The sequence below is a fragment of the Serinus canaria genome, chromosome 10 (genome assembly GCF_022539315.1).
Source record: "Serinus canaria isolate serCan28SL12 chromosome 10, serCan2020, whole genome shotgun sequence".
Lineage (NCBI taxonomy): Eukaryota > Metazoa > Chordata > Aves > Passeriformes > Fringillidae > Serinus > Serinus canaria.
In genome coordinates this window covers 14,536,045-14,555,752 of record NC_066324.1, presented here as the reverse complement: position 1 = coordinate 14,555,752, position 19,708 = coordinate 14,536,045, and the positions used below count along the sequence as shown (strand labels likewise).

At 38.4% G+C, this 19,708-nt stretch overlaps 1 protein-coding gene across 4 annotated transcripts in view; it reads left to right on the top strand.

Annotated features, from left to right (window-relative positions):
- THSD4 (thrombospondin type 1 domain containing 4) overlaps positions 1-19,708 on the top strand; it is a 227,725-nt gene that overhangs the window by 175,439 nt on the left and 32,578 nt on the right. For all 4 annotated transcript variants that reach the window (XM_050978373.1, XM_030228342.2, XM_030228340.2 and 1 more), the window contains exon 8: positions 2,543-2,747. In XM_050978373.1, the coding sequence (XP_050834330.1) occupies positions 2,543-2,747 (205 nt within the window). The remainder of the gene's footprint in view (positions 1-2,542; positions 2,748-19,708) is intronic.

Genomic DNA, 19,708 nt, shown 5'->3' with positions numbered 1-19,708 from the left:
GGTGACCAACCTGCAACTGTGCCTCAGGTTCTCCTTGCCCTAAATGAAGATGGATGTGGCAGTTACTTTTTAGGCGTCACCACCAATCACCATGACCTCATCTGGTCCCAAAGATTTGTGTACATAAAATTTTCTCAGGTGCTTCCTAACTTGATCTTTCTCATTTTCCCAGACTCACTGGAAGTGATTTAATTTTACACAAAAATTAATGTGGATGAAAAATAATATACATACTTCTGTTTAAATTTAAATCCAAAAGTCTTTTAAATTTGTTATTAAATTTTGCATTGTGAAGACCATGGAATTGATAGAATTCTGCCCTGTCAAATCCATAAAGAGGCCGACTTCTGTGACTTGGCAAATTTCCAGTTGGTATCAACTTTGAAGTCAGTGAAGATTTCTTTGGAGAAAAGACATGAGGATCTGGATTAAAATATTTATTTATGATTGATAAATGAAGTCCACCTGGTCACCAGACAAGGAGAACATATGATACAAGAAGAAACAGTTTGAGATTTCTTTTTCATTTCAGTTTAGTAGAACATTTTATTTCATTCCAAAGCAAAAGAAATTCTTGGGTTGACTGAAAAATTTTTAAGAATGTATTACTGGTAACAAAGCAGCAGGAGTTGTTACTCATGTGGTAAAGGGTAATTTGAAAAGAGGTGCAATATCATGTTTAGGTGTAAGAAATTCAATTTTTTTTATTGTTTTGCAAAGACCTACATTTTGATTTCACAAGGATTGTAAGTGCCACCTTGTGGACATCATTATTCTTGTATCTCATTATAGGACTCAGTGGTGAAGTAGAATAATAAAATTTAGTTTCAAAATCTGTGACAGAAATTAGTTATGTTTTCTTTGAACTTTGGGAGATTTTGATTGATTTTCCAATATTGCTGTTGATGTGCTGAGGTGGAAGAGCACACTGCTGGCTTCAGTGGCTGTAAATAAAGCCAATACTTGTCTCACTTTGAAGTCCTACTACTTCATATTTGTAGTTCTTGCTGGAATTCCTTTGTTGATCACTCTCAGATCTTTCTCCTGACTAAGCTATCAATGGAATACCATGATAGCTTGGGAGTGAAACCCCAGATGTCTGGTGTTCTGACAAGCTCCTTGTGTTGTGACCCCCAGTGTCCTTGTGTGAAAGTGGCTGGATGAAGTGGTTCATGTGATGTCAGGAAGTAGCCTGTGTGATTTTTGGGGGTGTGTGGGTTGCAGGGGTTTCTTTGTTGGACCTCCTGGCCCTGGGTAGATCAGCTATGCCATGTTTGGGGAATGTCTTGTCTCCAAAGCATAGGTACAGTGATGCCTGGAACAGCAAGCTCTAAATAAAACCAAATTTTATTCTGAGGAATTCAGAGTTTCTAATTACATGCAGCTGATTTTCTGCTCAGTAATAACTTAAAGGTATTGTCATGAAGTATATTAAATATCTGCTGCTTATCTTAAGGCTGTCTCATAAGGATCTGGAACTTCCTCACTAGCCAAGTCAAATTCAAGCCTGTTCTCTAGAAGTAAATCCCATGTGGTTTGTCTGTATACTGCTTTGCTGTCAGCCAGTCACAAATTCCTACTTATCTCCAGGCTATACTTAGGCCATAACCAATATCAAAATTCCAGGACATCAAATCTCTTCCTTGGCTTGCTGCTGAAGTATTTTCTGTGTTGTCACAAAACAGAAGCTGATTTATCTCAGATAAGTTGTTTTTTAAACTGTAAGAAAAAAATGGCCAGCAGTGTTGTTTTTGCAAAAACACAGTTATATCCCTGCTCATCCAGGATTCCTTTAGGATCTCATCTTTAAAGCTGTTTTATGCATTGTACAAATCAAGATCAGTTGGATGGGGCTTGGAACAATCTGGTTTAGAGGAAGGTGTCCCTGCCTATGGCAAAGGGACTGGAACTGGATTATCTTCAAGGTCCCCTTCCAACCCAAACCATTCTGTGATCCTAGGGAATTATTTTGTTTTAAACTATCCTTTCTAGGTGTATGTTACTGAGTGGGTTGAAGGTTTCTACTCAATGAGCAGGTGGGTTTCTTCTCTGTCTAGATATAGTATGAAGATTTCTCACATACCTCTTTTGGTGAGAATAGGCTGAGTGCTCACTTTTAGAGGAGATTAAGACAAGACTGTAGAGGAAGTAGTTCTGCTTCTGTAGAAAGCCTATTTTGAATTATAACAAAATCAAAGCTCTCCACCTCTTTCCTGAGAAGCAGCTGTGGGAACTTTGTTATTCAGCTTCTCTTTCAGCTGAGGACTATGCAGTCAGCATGATCTATGCATTACTGCTCATGGTGTGTTCTTGGATTTTGCCTGGCAGGATGTAAAAATCTGTTGGCTACGTTGAAAACACCGAGTCTGAGAACCCTTTGGGTTTTGTTGCTTCTTTCCATACAGAAGACATTGCTGAAATGCTAATTTACAAAATCATTTCAGAATTGATTCTTCTCTGAAAGTCATGCTATTCTCAGTTGTTGTGTCCAAAGTCTGCAGTTGTAAGATCTTGGAAAAAGAAATATTACTTTATTTTGCAGAGCATTGGCTGTGACGACTATCTGGGTTCTGACAAGGTGATTGACAAGTGTGGAATATGTGGAGGGGACAACACTGCTTGCAAAGTTGTGTCTGGAGTTTTCAAACACACGCTAACAAATCTTGGCTACCACAAGATAGTGGAAATTCCTGAAGGAGCTACTAAAATCAACATTACTGAGATGTCAAAGAGCAACAACTATTTGGGTAAGTTGCATCTCAGTGAATGCAGAATGCTTTGTGTGCTAGTGCAACTGGGTGGAGATTATGCCAGGAAAGGCCTTCTGAGCAGTGTGAAATCAATGTCAAGAAGAAGAGAGGAAAGAAAAGAAATCATTAAACAGATGTTTTGATCAGAACTAACTGGCTGTTTTTAATTCTAGATTGATCTTGCATGACAAACATTGTAGACCTGTTACAATCTATTTCCCTACCTGTCTGACTTGGCTTTAGCTTCTCCTTTTAATCAGTTCCGCTGTGATGTTTCCCTTTCTCACATCATTAACCTTCTCTGATCAGTCAAGAATCCAGCCAAGCAGGTGCTTGTGTATATAAAAGGCTGCTTGAGGAGAAAAGAGCATTTTCTGATTGCCAAAAAATTTCAGTTCTTTTAAAGTGAGATAATTTGATATTGAGGAGGTACTTACTCACAGAATCCAAGGTCTTTGTACAGCTGTTTATTCAGAAGCGGGTCCCTAATTCAAAACCATGGAGGATCCTGGAATATTTATAGTAACATAACATCTTAATGTATAGTTCTAGATATGTATAGTGGGTTGCAAATTAGAGATTGTGTGGAATGTATACCAGATCTGTATCAGTCTTGTGTGCATTTTTGAACTGTGGCATTCTCCACTGTAACCTGTTGTATTCCCAGGTTACAAAGGCCTTAGTTTGGCTACATTTGTGCATGTTTTGTAGGCAATTCTGATGAGTGGACTGGAGAGAGAAGAGTTACTTATGATTTATAAAACCTGCCCCTCACCCTTCAGTTTTCTCTTCACCATCTTTAGATTGGTCTTAAAAATTACCATTGCAGATAGTAAAATTGGAGGCACCTGAGAACTTCAGAGCTAGCTTGGTGTGGTTATTGCTAGAAACTGTCTAGCTGTACTAGAATGCCAATTGCCAGTCCTCTTGTTGGACTGCTGCTTTATCTCCCTTCTGGTAGGTAAAGCATCTCAGCTGCTGCTCAGGTACAAAAAAGGAAGATGCTCATTATGGAATTGGTTTTACTCTCTTTCCTACTTTCTTCCCCTTCATTCCTGCTGAAGCTGGAATGAGTTCCACAGAAATGCTGCCTGTAGATGGGAGTTTATTATGGGGAACAGTCTGAACTGGAAAGTGAGTTTTAGAATTTTACCAAAAATTTACTTCTAATTTGAAGAATAGAATAAGCTACCCTCTGTCCAAGAAAGCCAAATGTTCTGAACCTGTTGTCTGGGTGGTTTTCTCAGTTCTTATTTGTCTTGGTTTCATCCAAATGAGGTTTTGATACATTCTATACTAACTTACACCAGCATTTGTTTTTTCATGAGAACAGTTTGTATAGCATCCATCAACACTGACTTAATTGATGATGAACTAAACAAATAATCCTTTATAAAGAATTTCCATGGCTACTTGTACATTTGATAGAAAATGGATGAGAACATAGCTGACTTGGCAGTACAATGGAAGTAGTCACATTAATAATATATAAAATCATGGGGTTGAATGTAATTTTTCTGTCAGATTTATGTGCCAGCATCTGAAAACAGCTGACAGAAGAACTCCCTTAACTATATTAAAATGTCCTGAGCCACTTGAACATTTTTGTAATGGGCAGGAGAGAAAGAGAGCAACATTTTTGTTCAAAAATAACCAGGCTGTTGGCATGTATGGGAAAGTGATAGAGTTCTTCTTTCCCATGCTGCTCCTTATCCCCTGAGCTCTTGGTTTATGCTATCATCTTTTTTTTCTTTATTTTTTGTGGGTTTTTTTTTTTTTTTGTTTGTTTGTTTTTTTTTTTTTTTTTTTTTTGTTTTGTTTTGTTTTGTTTTTATCCATTTCCTATGTTTTATTTAAAATTGCTGGTATGGATTTAGTCTGCTAAATTTGCCAGCTCCCTCCCATGTTAGGAATTCTTGAGGATGTAATTCCAGCCTAGAAGGATTCCAGCCACTCTGCTTACATTGTTACACAATAAATTTGGTTTATTGAGGCAGGTGAGTTACACCAGGATAAAAATGAACATGTTCAAGCAGATCAGAAAGCTGAAACTGAGAGAAAGTCTTACCAAACAATTTATTGGACAAGTGAAATGGTAATTATGCAGTTGGTTTTTTGGCATATTGGTGGTCACAAATTTCTCACTGATAAAATAGCATTCAGAATTTAGACATTTTTATAGTGCTCATAACACTGGTGGATCTGGGAAACTTGAAAACTCAGATCAGGCATTTACTGGTTTCTCTATATTTATGGTAATAAGCAGAAGTCTCGAACTTTAAAAATAACGATAAAAAATTTAAATTATTTTTATGCTGCAGCAGCAACAAGAAAATTAACCCAGCAGCCATTCCTTTAAGGATGTAGTTGAATGCTTTGCAAAACTGAATTTTCAATACCTTATTCTATCACAATGCAGTTGTAGCTATCAGAGCTGCTTGTAAGCACCATTTCCTTTTTTTTTTTCCAAGGAGTAGAAGTTGGTTGCTTTTGGTTTTCCTTTCACTTTGTACATTTTAGTTCCTTCAGTGCAAAATTTGTAGTCAGCTCAAGGTCATTAAGATTTCTTTTAGAAGATGATGGCAGGTGTTCCTAGGTATCACTTACTCTGTTTTTCTTTGTTTGGGAGATTCTCTTGAGTTCCATGTGGTTTCATTAAACAGGGTTACCAAGCTCCACACTTTCCTCTAAAGTACTAAGCAACTGAGTGATCGGGAGTGTTCTCAAGGAGGTATTTCTTTAAAATCAGGAGGTGCTGGAAAAAGCAGGCAAGAATATAAGTTTCAAACTCGGCTAAAAGTCATCCAAACGTTTGAAAGCTTCTCCATACTGCTTTTGTGAACTATTTTCTATTAGTCTGTTGCTCATTTTTGTAAAGCCCTCATAAAAAACACAGTTCTATCGTTTCTGCTGAATATGATTCAGCTTTCTGAGTTCTCTCATTTTGAGGACTGCATTTTTGGCTTTTGCACACAAGCTGGAGTGATTCCAGAATAAAATGTTTAAGTTCTTGCCACTGGAAAACAATAAACTTCTGTTAAAAAGAGAAAGCATGGCAGTGGTATATAAAGCTTCAAAGTGTTTCTAGATTTTTATCTGGGTAGTCAGAATATGCAGATTAAAAGGAGATGGGCTAATTGGTTGTTCAGGGAACTTTGTTATTAACTTTTCATAAAATTCCAGTTTGGAATGAATTTAATTTCATGCAGCACAAATAGAGTATTTTCTTCTCCCCCTGCCCAAGTATTCCAATTCCTTTTAGGCTTTCCATTTCTTGTAGATCTTTACTGTAGGAAGAGTGTCGATGTGATAAAGGAAAATGTTTTAGGAGTCAAGTTGAGAGTGGGCTGCAACATTAACTAGTGTGTCTTAGTGAGCCAAAACAGACTAACTCTAATAGAGCCATGAGGTGTATCTGAAATTCCCCAGGAAACATCTCATGCTGGTTTTCTAGTGTGTGTTTGTTGGGAAAGAAAGCAGTCCAGTTTTGGAGTGCTGTATAACAGCTATTCATAACTATTAATGATGTATTCATCAGGCTGTATATTTACTCTTGTATTTTTTTACAGTTGAGAGAAAAAGCCATGTATTACCAGCTCTGTAAAGTGTAGAGAAGGCTCTAGGCTGCACAGCCCTGAGCTATGTCAGAATGACTTCTCAAAGTCCTTTTCAGCAGTATTTTCTTACTGGCTCACGTGTAACAGAACCTTTTGGTAACAGAACTGCTGACCTTGGACAGACCTTTCCATTGGCAAAGCACTTCTGTCACATGCTAGAGACAAAGACATACTTTTTATCCCACTGGTAATCATCATCTGGACAGTTCTCATACACTGACATGGGAAACTTGCCACTGAATTAAGTAGGACCATGATACCTTCAGTGGGACCAGCACGTTACAGCACTTGTGCTGCAAACATGTGGGTTGGAGTATAAATACTTCTGCATCTTTGGGATTGGGATTTGAGATAATAGCAGAATTTAAAGCCAGATAACACAGATCTGAAGTGATTACTTGGAATGTGCTTTTCTTTCATGTTGTGTCTTGAGAACCTAATTGAAAGAAGCTGGTTGCTATCCATATCCACAGCCTCAGCTGCAAGGCAGTGTGTTGGGAAGGAGGTGTCAGCAGTTCAATTTAAAATTTAGCTTAATACAGAATTAACGATACACTGCTTGAAACTGTGTAAGTTTTGAAATACACTGCATAATGAACTCTAATGTAGATAATCTGGTAGTGTCTGTACTCAAGGAACACTTTGTTTCTGGGGTAGTTGTCTGAGTGGGAGTCCTGTGGGTTTGGGGCTGAGTGCAGGAAAAGGTAGCAGACTCACTGCTTGCCATTGCAGGCCTGCAGGGTTCTGAGGCTCTGTCCAAGGGAAGGTGGATCATTACCTGTGTGGGCAAACCTCCTAACATTTTCTTTCTTACCCAAATGCTGTTTTCTGCAAAGATGTTTGTTTCATAGTGAGCTTGTTTAACTGCTAACTGTAAAGCTCATTACAGTTCCTTCAGGGAATATATTATGTATTTCAGTTTTTTTTTCATGGAGTCACTTCAGCCACTAAATGAGATAGAGACATTTTTTGATCTAGTCCATTGTCCCTGCTTTCTGTAAAATGATACTCTGCTATTTCTAGCATCTTCTATTAGCACATGCCAGTGTACACAATTTGTGATTAAAATAAAAGTTGGAGATTAATACTTTTTTAAACAAAGGTCCAAGGGATGTTAATAGCACTATTGTGAATATTGGTGTGCCTGAACAGGAATATGATTTTAAGGAATTTGTTGTATGAAAACAACAGGGCTTGATACTAATGGGGCTCTGAAAAGAAATGGGGCTCTGAAAACCATTTTTGTTCAGTATTCCCTGTAGCAGATAACAGTCAAACAATACATCTCATGATGAAAGATTGTTAGCAGCTCTTGAACTTAAAATAACATTTTGAAATCAGTTTAGAGATTCAAAATTACAGCAAATAAAGGCATTAGATTAGAACACTGGCAGGAATTTAGAAGATAAACATTGCTAGAGGCACTGCTGTGATCATGTGAAGAGCTTTATAATATATATACTCATTGATTTCCTTCATGTGGTGCTCATTAAGTCAACTAATATACTTCAAAATATTCTTTTTAAATTGCTGTTAATGATTCTTTTAGTTTTGTTTTTTACACAAGATTAAATGTTTCTGTGCAAAAAAAAGATGCAATGAATATAGTAATATGGAGGAGAGGATGCACGCTGGAATTTTTAGGGCTTGGAATGAGCTTTATACAAGGGATCTGCTTATAATAAACTTCTCTTCCAGTGTTTCAGTGTGCCTTGGGCTCAGTGGCTCTCCCACTGCCCGAGAACTGTCAGTGCTCCATTGATAATTCTCACATTTCTGTTCAAAACCAAAGCCTGCAGTTTGTCATTTGAGTTTATGGAGTGCTGTAACCCAAAGCTATGCTGTTATGTATGTTTATGGGATGGATTTGAGACCTTCCCAAGTACTTGAACATTGTATTAATCATTGAGTTCATCCCTGTATCTGTCAGTGCTTCAGAGTTGGAGTGTCTCTCTTGCATCTGTGGCTTCCTGAATGCATTACTTAAAAACAAATGTAATTACAATATCTGGATAAGAATAACTATTTTTTTTACCTTTTGTCCTTTGTACTCTTGACTGTTCTCTGCTGGAGTTAAACAACAAAGATATTTCTTAGTACAGCCAACAATGTGCTCCAAAATGTGGAGAAAAGATTTAAGGAATCACTTCTTAAATAAACTGAAGTTCAGTTTAACACAGCAAGTAAACACAGCAAGTTCAAACCATAAGGAAACTTCAGAGTGAATTCTTAGTGTCTGAAAAGGCGGTTACAATCAGCGTGTAAAGTTAAGCAGCTCGTTTTGAATAGTGTTCCTAAGAAATGCTTTTTATGATCAGGTATCCTAGTGAAACTGTTGTGTCCCTATTTCCTGAATACTGAACTGGAGAGTCAGGAAATACTGCGCAGGAAGAGGAAGAACTTGGGGGGTTTTGGAAAATGTTTACAAATCAAGCATTCTGATAAAAACGTGGAACTGGCAATATAAGTTGATAACTCCTGGTTCTTGGCTTTTGCCTTATCTCTTTGTCTCCACTCAGTCTTGCCCTTCAGTGCTTCAGATTCTATATTTGGTCAAGTATTTTCTGACTCTACCAGATTGGCCATTAATAGCTGCTTTAGAAATTTTGGGGTACCTTAAAAATTTCAATTCAATGTCAGTTTTAGATGAGACTTGATGAGCAGAGAAGATTCTGATTTTTTCCAGTTAATTCAACTTAGTTAGCTAGCATTGCTAGTTGTAGATATATTTATTCTCTGAATTAATAATTGTTTTAATTAATTGCTCTCTGTGTTGCCATGCCTTAATTCAAAGATAACACAGATCTCTTAAGAGACTCATCTTTCTCACCAGGGATTTAAAAACTGCCTAAAACAAAAGCGTCTAATGCTGACCTATCCAGGAAAGTGCTTTTCCATGGCTGTTATTTTATGCACAGAAGCCCAGGGTCTGATCAGAAAATACGCATTTTTTAGCAGCTACCCAGTTCAGTGCCTGTGATTTAATATTACACTAATTGCTGACAGATTCTCTTCAGGATTTATGTTTAACTGGGTGTGCTGGCCTGAGAAATTGAATAGGTCACATTTCCTTGAGCTGAAAAGTGTGGTATTGTGGTTGGTTGATTATGGCTAAATGGATTTTTATGGTGATTTTTAATAATTTCATGGTCTTCTTCTGCAAACTGCAGTTTCAGTGTGTGGGGGGCCTACAGCTTGCTCTGACATTAAGTGGTGGTAATTACTTTTACCACAGCCAGTCTGGCTCCCATATTTATTTTTTTTTTTTGTGTGGGAAGGGTTCAGGGCAATGGTGGAGAGGTATGAAGAGTCTCTGCTTTATGCCTGGAGATGAGAGGAATCTTAGAAGCATATTCTGGCAAGAAGTTTTGGATCAGGCTGAGTTTGGATCTTGCTCTTTGGGGTCATATTCCTGTGTCTGTAGATAATGTATGTATAGATAAGCTAGGAGGGAGAATTAAGACCAGCAGAAGTTAGCTTCTAATGCAGAAGGGTTATAAACCAATAGGAGACAGTGTATCAAGACAAACTGAGATGTGTAATTGCTCCCTTTCCAATATTTCTCACCTGTAGTTCATTATTAAGATGTCCAGTTCTCCCTGTACACACACTTACACTTCTGTATCCTTTCTGTTATTGTCCTTAGAATGGTTTCAAATGGATTTTCTGCAGGGAGTGTTTCTTTCACTAAATAAATGTTCATCTTACTATAGCCAACATGTATTACTTGGCTGGGATGACCAGTTACTAAAACCCTTGAAGCTGTTAAGACTTTGGATGAAATTCAGCCCTGATGAATTCAATTCCACTGAATTCAAGTTGCACAAGCATCTTACCTAGTGTAATGACCTGTAGTTGGAACAGAATATATCCAGGACATTATTCTTTGCTGACCATATATTTTTTCAACTACTGCTGTTGCTTAAATAATTACAATTTAGAATTTCTGGCAGGGTTATATAATTATAGTAAATTCCAAGGTGACCTTTTCCCTCCTGGCTTCGTTAAATAGCCAGCTGGTATCTAATACTCTGTATAGTGGTCTGTAGCACTTTTTGAAATCATATAAAAGAAATACTTTCTCAAGAGCTAGTTTATTTATTTTTATATATTAAAGGGCCAATCTTAAAAAACATTACAAAAACACAGACTTTGCTGCTCCTCTGGGTGATGGGAAATACTCTTTCCTCTGGCCTCAGGTTAAGCCTTGATGGCTGGGTTAACTTGTGTGTCCCAGCTTTCCACCACTGCCTCATGAAGCAGTTCTCTGCAGGTCACTTGCCATCAGTGTTTTCACTCAGGATCTTTGAAATCAGTTTCTCTTTGTTTGCTGAGAGCAGGAGGCCTGAGGGATAGCCCTGAGCTGGGGTGCTGAGCAAGAGGTGCCTTGCCTGGGAGAGGCTCATGACTTTGTACCTAGTCTGAATCTCCAGGAGAATTCTCCATGTTGCTGTTTTTCCAGGTAAATGGCTCCTTGGCCTTTGTCCTCTGCATCTTAAAGAGGAGTATGGATGTTTCTTTCCAGCTGTCTATGCTGGCTGTGCTTTTTGGCTCATACCTGCTCATTGGTGGCAATGGTCATCACCAGTTTTGGAACCCATAAAAATCACATTTTCATTTCCTAGTTGTGTCATCATATGACAGAGGTGGTGGTGCATTCTTTTACCATGTGTTTGTAAGCGTTGTTCTTATAAAAACAACACTTGCTACAACAGAGCAGCAGCTGAAACCTGCTGTTGCTTTGATGATCTGCCCTGCAAATACATCATCTGAACAGCAGCCAGCAGCAATGAGTCCCACTGAGGTGTTGTTTCAAAAGTTCTGTATTAAAAAAATGGTTTTTTCCTTCTCATTTAATAGGGAAAGATTGCTTTGAAAGGCAGGGAAAGGATAAAGAGCAATATTCAAAATAGTGAGAGGAAACTCAGACTGGTTGTTCAGTTTGATTTGTAAAACACCCAGCAGTCTGGTTACTTATATAACTTTGCAAACTCCCTTGGCATGGAAGCCTCTGGAGAACTGACTCTGCAAGACTTTCAGTATTTCCTGCTTCTTGTCAGACCCCAAAATCTTTAATTTCAGCCTTTCTCACAGTGTTTTGATTAGACTTCTGTTTCCAGTTATGGACAGAACTAAGGAACTTGAATGCAAAAATTTCAAAGAAGATGCATTAAAACATGAAAGAGATGGCCTGTTTGAACAGTTTTTATTAATCTGAACCCAATTAATGGGACCTTTTTAGATCTCAAAGCTTTAGATTATTTTTGTCTTCTAGCTGATGACCAAAACACCAAGCAGTTTCCATGCAAACTCTCCCTTGAAGGGTGCAGAGTGTTTGGAATATCAACACATTGTTTGTTCAAGGCTTCTAGAAATACCTAAGCTCTCTGAACAGGGGGGGCTAATGGGGCACCTTTTGGTGAGTGCATTTCATGGCACTGGGTAATACTCAGTAAAATGAATTCTCCTCTCACTAATGCAGCTGACTCTCTGCTTTCACTCCACTCTGGCCAACACAGGACTGTGTTGGAAATGTCATGTACTCTTTGGAAGTTACTAGCGTTGGGAGTTGATTCAAATCCTTCACATGTGATCTATTGCTCAGCTGTATTTTACCTGGAATAAACACTACTTTATAAAGTTGTTAGCAAGGTGTAGTCATTGCTCTGATACAATACCGTTCTCCTTTTCTTACAAATTTTAATTCAAAATTAATTTTATTCTGTGACTTAGTTGTGCATAAAGAATGATCAGAATCAGTCCAGATTAATAAAGTATCCATAGGCAAAATCCCAAATCTCATGAAGACACAATTCTTCCCTTTCATGCCAAGAGGAGAAGTTGTTACTAATTTAAATAGTTGTTCAACTGCTACATAACAGAACTTGAGAAAAAATGGTTGAGAACCTGGTTTCAATTGTCACAGATATTTCTGTGCAGCATTCTTTGATTCCATAATCTTATTTTATTCTGAGCAAAATTTTCTTTTGGATTGAGAAAAACCTTTCTTTGTTCCTTAAGCATCTCTTGATCTAGTCAGATAGAATGTGTTCTTACATCTTTGATTCTGTAAAAGAAACTTTCTTCTTTTTTTGCTGTTCCTTCTCTTATTTCCCTTTGAACTGCTCAATTTCAACATTTCGGGTTTTACCCTTTTCAAAATCTCTTTTAGTAAAATAATCACCCAGTAGAAATTCTACATGATTAGTGGCTTCATGGTTGGAACCAATAAAGAGATTTCATCTGCAGAGAATATTTTTATATTGCAGCATTAAATTCCAAAAGAAATCCAAGTCCTTTCTAATACACAATATATATGGGGATTTAAAACTTGATTTATACACTGTATGATTAAGTTAGTCAAGGGAGATTAAACTTTATCCTTTATTTCTTAGCTTGCCCAGTGCCTTTGTTTTCTATTGAATATTACTTCAAACACTTTGTGTCAGAAGAATTTGGGTGCTTAGAAGCACTACAGACCCAGTCACCCATCCTGTGGCTCTCCCCTTGAAAACTGTGAAAAAGCCTTTAATTTGCAGTTCTTACCTCGGGTTCTGCTCTCCTAAGGGAGTTCAGTGCCACCCCTTGCAAGGGGGAAACTTCTCTCACTAACTGTGCAGAATAATGCAGTAGTGGAATTCAGTAGGTCTGCATAAGTGCTGACTCTGACAATTTAAAACCTTAAAAACACACTCTATAAGTCAGGTTTTTCAAGCAAATGTTTAATGTTAGTAGTAATGTGTGTAATTGGTCTGAGTTAGTGAAGTCCAGGTCTGTTTTGGAATGTTGTACATCTGATAAATTACAGTCATCCTTTACAAGCACTGGGTTTCAAATCAGAGATGAAAGTGAGGTGCAACCAAAGGTGCTGCTTGTTGGCATCCCCAGCAGAAATGAGATTAAATGTTTATTTAGAACCTCCTGATGATCCAGCTTTCACAGTCCATATCCATGGACCAGAAATGATCTTCTGAGGGAATGCAGTAGCAGGCCAGAGCTTTCATCTCCTGCAGAGCTGCCCAGGTTTCCTGGTCTTTGAAAGGCTCCCAGACTTCAGTAGATCATTAAGATATTCATGAAGTATTTCAAGACACTGCCTCTTAAAATTAATCATGAATAGCAGCGTAGCTATTTAGGGCTTAAAATCCATTCAGCATGCTGAGTAGTTCCAGAGGGAAAGTGGGAACAGTGACTAAAACTTCTTGGTGTGCAATGCTGCCCTCCTCTACCTTCTCTCAGTGGTGTTTTCTGCTGAAATTCACCAGTGTATGGGTTTGTATTTCATGCCTCTATGCAGAATTTGGTTTTTGAAACAAAAGCTCCTTGGTTCTTTGAGAAAATAATAACAGAAAGTGCTTCTTATCTTCAAAGTGTTTTTCTGACATTAATTAATTGGATCCTCACGATCCTGTGAGAAGAGTAAGAAGCAGCCTGGAAGTGCCCATCAAGCACTCCTACTGTACTGAACACTTCTGCAGCCTAGCTGGAAAAAATGTTTTGTTTTGGGTTTTTTTTCAACTACCGAAATAACTAAAAGTGTTTGAAAATCGGGGCATGAAAATTAAAACTGCTTTTGAACTTTGAGCAGACTTTTATTCATTCGTGCTTGTGGATGTAAAAAAGCTGCTGTTAAACAAGCAGGGGGCAGATCCTGTACAGCTCCCAAATTACAATGGTGCCATTGATTTCCTTGGGCCTGGGCTGCCGTAGGCCAACTGAAGGGCCTGGCTTCTTGCTTGGGAAGCAAAGCAGTGTATAGTAAGACCTGATGTGAATAAAGAGCTTTAAAACCTAGTCATCATAATGGGAGTACTACCTAAAATGAAGATGCACTTGGAAACAGATGGAATAGATTTGTGTGAGAGTCAAGAGAAAGACATGTTAAATGAATGGAAAAGAAAAACAAAACAAAATAAAGTTATTGGTATTTGTGGATATAATCTAGTGGAAAATATTTTATCTCTCCACTGAATTACTGAAAATTCCTTTATCTCTCAAATGACCATTATCCTAAACTGTATCTGACAGTAAGTAAAGGGAACCATTTTGTATTTTGGTATTTAGGGTGGGGTCTGTTTGTCTTCACTGAAGTTAATCAGGAAATGCTGCTAACCACTGAAGATGCTGTGTGGATTTTTGATAGGATTATAAATGAGAAAATGTGCAGTGTTGAAACTCACTGGACTTGGAATAAATGCGTGTCAGTATTGTCCAGAAAGACCTTTAATACCTAGTTCACATTGTCAGTTATGGTCAGATATTTTCCTTAGAATTTGTGGTTCTTTAAGATAATACAAGCATGATGTTTCATTTGGAAGTAAAATAGTTGTTAATTGAATGGGTTGGGAACTTGGAAACGCTGATTGATGAAAAGACTGATAAATACCCTGCTAGACTATGAGTAGCATTTCAGTCTGCCAGTTTAAATGAGCAGTGTTACTTGCACACTGTCAGGTTTGTAGCATCTTCCTATTTAGTGTAGGCAGAAATGAGCCTAAGAGCTGGGAGAAGAGCTCTTGATAAATTTGTGATCTGCTAAGTTTGGTGTGTTGCACAAAGGTGAGCCTGCAGTAACATGCTGTCCTTTTTGGTCATCGGCAACCAGGGTGACACAGGGGACCCCTCGGAGTGCAGCAGTAATCCTGAGGTTTGAACAGGTTTTAACATGGATGTGATGGGGGCTCTTTGGTTTCTTTGTGTGCACAAACACCAATTAAAAGACTGCTGCTTTTGTGCAATAGGTATAGAAGCTCTTCATTCTTTACAATTTCAATCCAATTATGTGTTCCCCTTTTTCTGCTGCTTTATTGTTCATATTCTGCTTAAGTAAGCATTAGAAACCATTATTGATCAGTGCCTTGAAGATCTCATGCTGTTTCCAGCATTAGTTGCTGGATAAAGTGCTAAGCTTCCTGCCCTGCTCCTGACTGGGAGTGGTGAAGAAGCCTTGTCCCTGTGTGGTTAACACTGAGCTCAGTTTGCTGTGGCACCAGCAGCCATCTATTCAGGATGGTAATAACTGAAAATGGTTTTACAAAGCCTTGCAGTCTTTCTGTTCATGATTTTTTAGCAGTGGAAAGAAACAGTGTGTTTACACTTGTATTTGAGAAAGGAATTGAACCCTTCTGTTGTCTTTTTTGTTTATTGTTGGGCATTTGGGTTGGTTTGGGGTTGTGTTTTGGTGGGTTCTTTGAGCAGAAGAGAACCTCAGTGCAGATGCATGTGATGATTTTACTGACTTCAATGGAAGAGACATTGTCATGGCTTTGTATGAGGTGGACAGGGTTTGTGCTTTAGGTTAGACTTTTTTTAGACAGCTAGTATAGAAACAAACAAAAAATGCAAATGGAAAAGAAAATGTTGGAGGAAGTAAAGGAAAGAAGATGCTAAGTGAAAGGCAGTATGAAGGGAAATACCAAAACTCATTCAAATAAAGACTCATTCAATATGTATTTTAAAATGCCAGTAAATATTTTAACCTGGATTTATATCTATATAAAATCATCAAGGAAGTATCTGGGGATTGCTGATTACTTGCATTGGTAATAATAGTCTCTGATACAGACTTTTTTGGTTCAGTTAATTTGTTCAAACTTACCTTGTGCATTTTTTAAAAGGCAGGTGACTCAGATTTATTGAGTGACTGTTCCTGCAGTTCAATTGCTTTATATTACATGATAACTGCCCAGGCTCTGCAAGCCTTGGCAGTTACTCCCAGCCTACTGTGCTGTGCACAAACCAGTTGCATTTACATGTCTAACCTCTAAAGGATCTCAGAGCCTTTCTGAAGCTTATACAGTTGGTTCTCTTTGGCTTTTTTCTCTCCAAAGGCTTTCCTTGGTTCTGTGGTCAGCAGTGAGACCATTTCAGTGTTCCTCAGTCAGGAGTAAGAGGTGGAGTGGAGGCTGCAGTGTGTGCTCCCACTGTAACATCTGTAATTAAGCAAAGGCCACGCACAGATATTACAGAAACTGCAGCAAAGCAGTTTCTCCCAAGCCCTGGCCTTTCCCACAGGATCCCAGGGTGTGGAGATAGATAAACAGCTGAGCCCCCAGGAAGGGGCAGCCTGCCTTGTTCATGCCTTAGACTTTGGGAGGGGTTCTCTGAGGTCCTGTCCCTGCAGTACAATGAACATAGAAACATCAGGGCTTTGATTTGTGACTTGGCAGTGAGTGTAACCATTTAAAATTCTGGCAGTCATCATGGTCTAGTCCACAAAAAACCTGGATTGAAAAGGTGGATTTCTTTCTATTTACCCTCTCCCTGATAAAACTCCTGGTTTTGCTTGAGTTGTATTGGAATAGGTTATGTAAAGTTGAAGACTCTGTACCATTGGTTGAGTCTATGCTGTCATTCAGCAGCACCAGGTGGTTCCTAGACATGTGTAATGTGTTACATTGCAGTAATTGATTCGTTTGTGTTTATAACAGGAAACTAGTTTGAATTACTTTTGGGAGGGTGGATATTTAAAAGGCTCTTCTCTCATAGACAGCATTCATAAAAAGACTTGCTTATTTATCTCAAACATGGAAAAAATTTTCCCAGCTGAGTATGAAACTACATGTGCTGGATGTACTTTCACCAAAAATTAAATTCACTATTAATGTAAACAGTGTGAAAAATGCTGTGTTAAATACAGAAAAAAAATTATGGAGTGTATGAATTTTGGTTTAAGCAAAAATTAAGGCTGTATTTAATCACTTTTCATGGTGGTACTGGAGATAGTCTATTAAAGGGAGAAGATAGAGCTTATCAAACTTTAATAAGACTTTATCAAAGACAGACAAGGATTTTTTTTTCTAAGGTGAAATTGTGAAGAAGATATTAGAAACTTAGTTCTGAAATGTTGAATATTTAATGTTCAGAATGATAAATTAACTTCAGTCGTGTTTCATAGTTTGAGACCAATATATATATATATATAACAGTCCCTGTACAGTTGATCAGGAGACCTATGGGACTGATGCAGGAGGTCTGGAAGATGAAACTTGAGAATTGGGAGCAACTGTCTGCAGAACTGTTTGCAAGTGATCTGCTGCACACTGCAGGGGGGAAGAAAATAAGTTACTTCTTGCTAAAGAAAAGAGAAACTTTCTTTTTTTTAATATATTCTTTCTCACATATGCTTGGAAAAAACTTAATTTCAGTTCCTGATGGCAAAATAATGACAAAGTTTGTACTAGTTATACTAAACTCATTTTCTTCTGTTGTCTATTTGGAATCTGGACTGCATTGTTTCATCTGTGCTGCAGACAAAATGCTGCCATTAATTAGCCAGTGTTATCTGATGATCTGAGGTTAGACTCACACCTTGCAAACCCATAATTTTTCCCTGTGTTTCTCTGAGTAGTTTTATCAGAGAATTTTTTTTTTCATTAGCTTAGTAGGTAGCTTGGGAATAAATAGCAGCAGTAGAATGAGTTGTGATACTCTGAAATGCTCTCTGTATTTGGAATGATCCTGTGCTACTTTTTGTAAAATATTTCAGTCATATTCTCTGTTGGTTTTGGAGCTATAAAAGTCATCAATAAAATGTGATGATTTCTGGTTTTGTCATGTCCATAGATTTCTGGGCTTCCCTCCAGCTATCAGTTGTGTGTTCCACATGGTTTGATGGCTTTGTCAAATAAATATCAAAATCAGTTCCATCCCAGAACATCTTTTTTATATTTAAACGTGTGAACTGACACAAACAATAACATTAGTGATACTGCTCCAAGCCTTTATAGCCAGAAGATAATGCCTGAGAAAGTGATACCAGTGCTGTATTTCCAGCTTTCCTCTGACCACCCAGCTTATTGTGCCAGATTTCCTCTTCTGGCAGAGTGAACACAGGTAAATGGAGACCACCTCTCACAAGTGTCCATGTCATTTTTCTTCATAGCAACCAAATGCTCCACAGGATCTGTAGTAAATGATTGTTGTTTAAAGTGAAAGACTGAGGTTTACATGCTGTTGTCAACTTATTTTGGAAGAGAGAATGAGTGAAGAGCTGGATGATTTTATCAGGGCTGGGCATGGGCAATCTGTCTGCTTTAGCTTGTGGCCTGTGTGCTTACTGTAATGGGCTCTGAATTAATCAGAGCACCTGTATCCTTACCCTAAAGGCCACTAAATTAATCAAAGCCCATCTTCTCCCCCCTAGTCTGGTCTCTGTTTGCTCTTGAGTCTCTGTGCCCTGATCTCCTTTGGTCTGAGCTGTGCCTGCCCTGCTGGGCCCGTGGCTGCCTGGCCCCAAACACCCTGGGGGCTCCTGCTCCACCCTGCTGCCAGGACAGGGAAACCATTGCAGATTTCTCCTCCATGCCAATGTCAGCATTTACTGAGACCTGAGTGCACCTGGGATTTCAGTGTCTGTGGCAGCCCAGCCCAAAACCAGCCAGGAGGTCTGAAAGGCCTCCAGGGAGCAGCAGTATCAGACAGAGGGCCAGAGCAACTCGAGTCTAAAGCAGGGGACCCAGCAGTGCTTTGCAGCTCAGTCTGTGTGTTTTGAGTTACAGTGTTTAACTTCACCACACAGAGCATCCAAAATTCTTGAGAAATTCCACTCGAAATTCAAAACAGCTTAGGAGTTTTCATTAGCTCCAGGTTTTCATGGCAAGGAACAAAAGCTATTTAGCAAACAAAAGAAGCAGTTTCTACTTCAGCTTTTAATTCTTGTGAGATAGAGTGCTCTTTTCTGCAGAGATGTCACAATCTGCTGGTTTAGTTTAGCTGTCATACAATTATTCCAATTCTTGGCAGTTGACAGGAGTTCAAGGAGGTACAAAACACTTTTTGTTATGCCAGCTGGAGAAAAAAGTGGGGTATTTACACATGTGCATTTCACTAATCTGGCCCTTCTGACTGAAGTAGTGTCTAGATTAGAAGATAATTCAATTGCATTTATCTACCCAAAGGACCTTTGCCAAATGTGTGCTGAGTTTCTGTGCTGGGTTCACTAATATGCAGTTGAACTGTGCCAGAAGGCTCAGCTATCATGTTCTGAGCCATTAGCAGTCAGTCCAATCAACTCCTGAAATACAAGAACCAGATTCTTACTGAAATAATGTAACTAAGACAAATCCTATCATCTGCAGGTTCAGCTGGAGCTGCATGGCTAAAATATCACATGCTACATTGGAAATGTATCCCTGGTGGAGTCTACCAGTCCTGAATGTTGTTTGTTATTTCTAAATCCTTGATATACAGCTATTGCCAGTGGAGACTATTTCCTGATGTTACTGACATAGGGTAGGGAACACATTGCTAAGAATTCAAGCCCTGCTTTTTTACTAGGCTTAGACAAAATTCTAATTGTGCCCTATAAGAGCTGATGTTCTGAAACTGCCACTTAGAAAC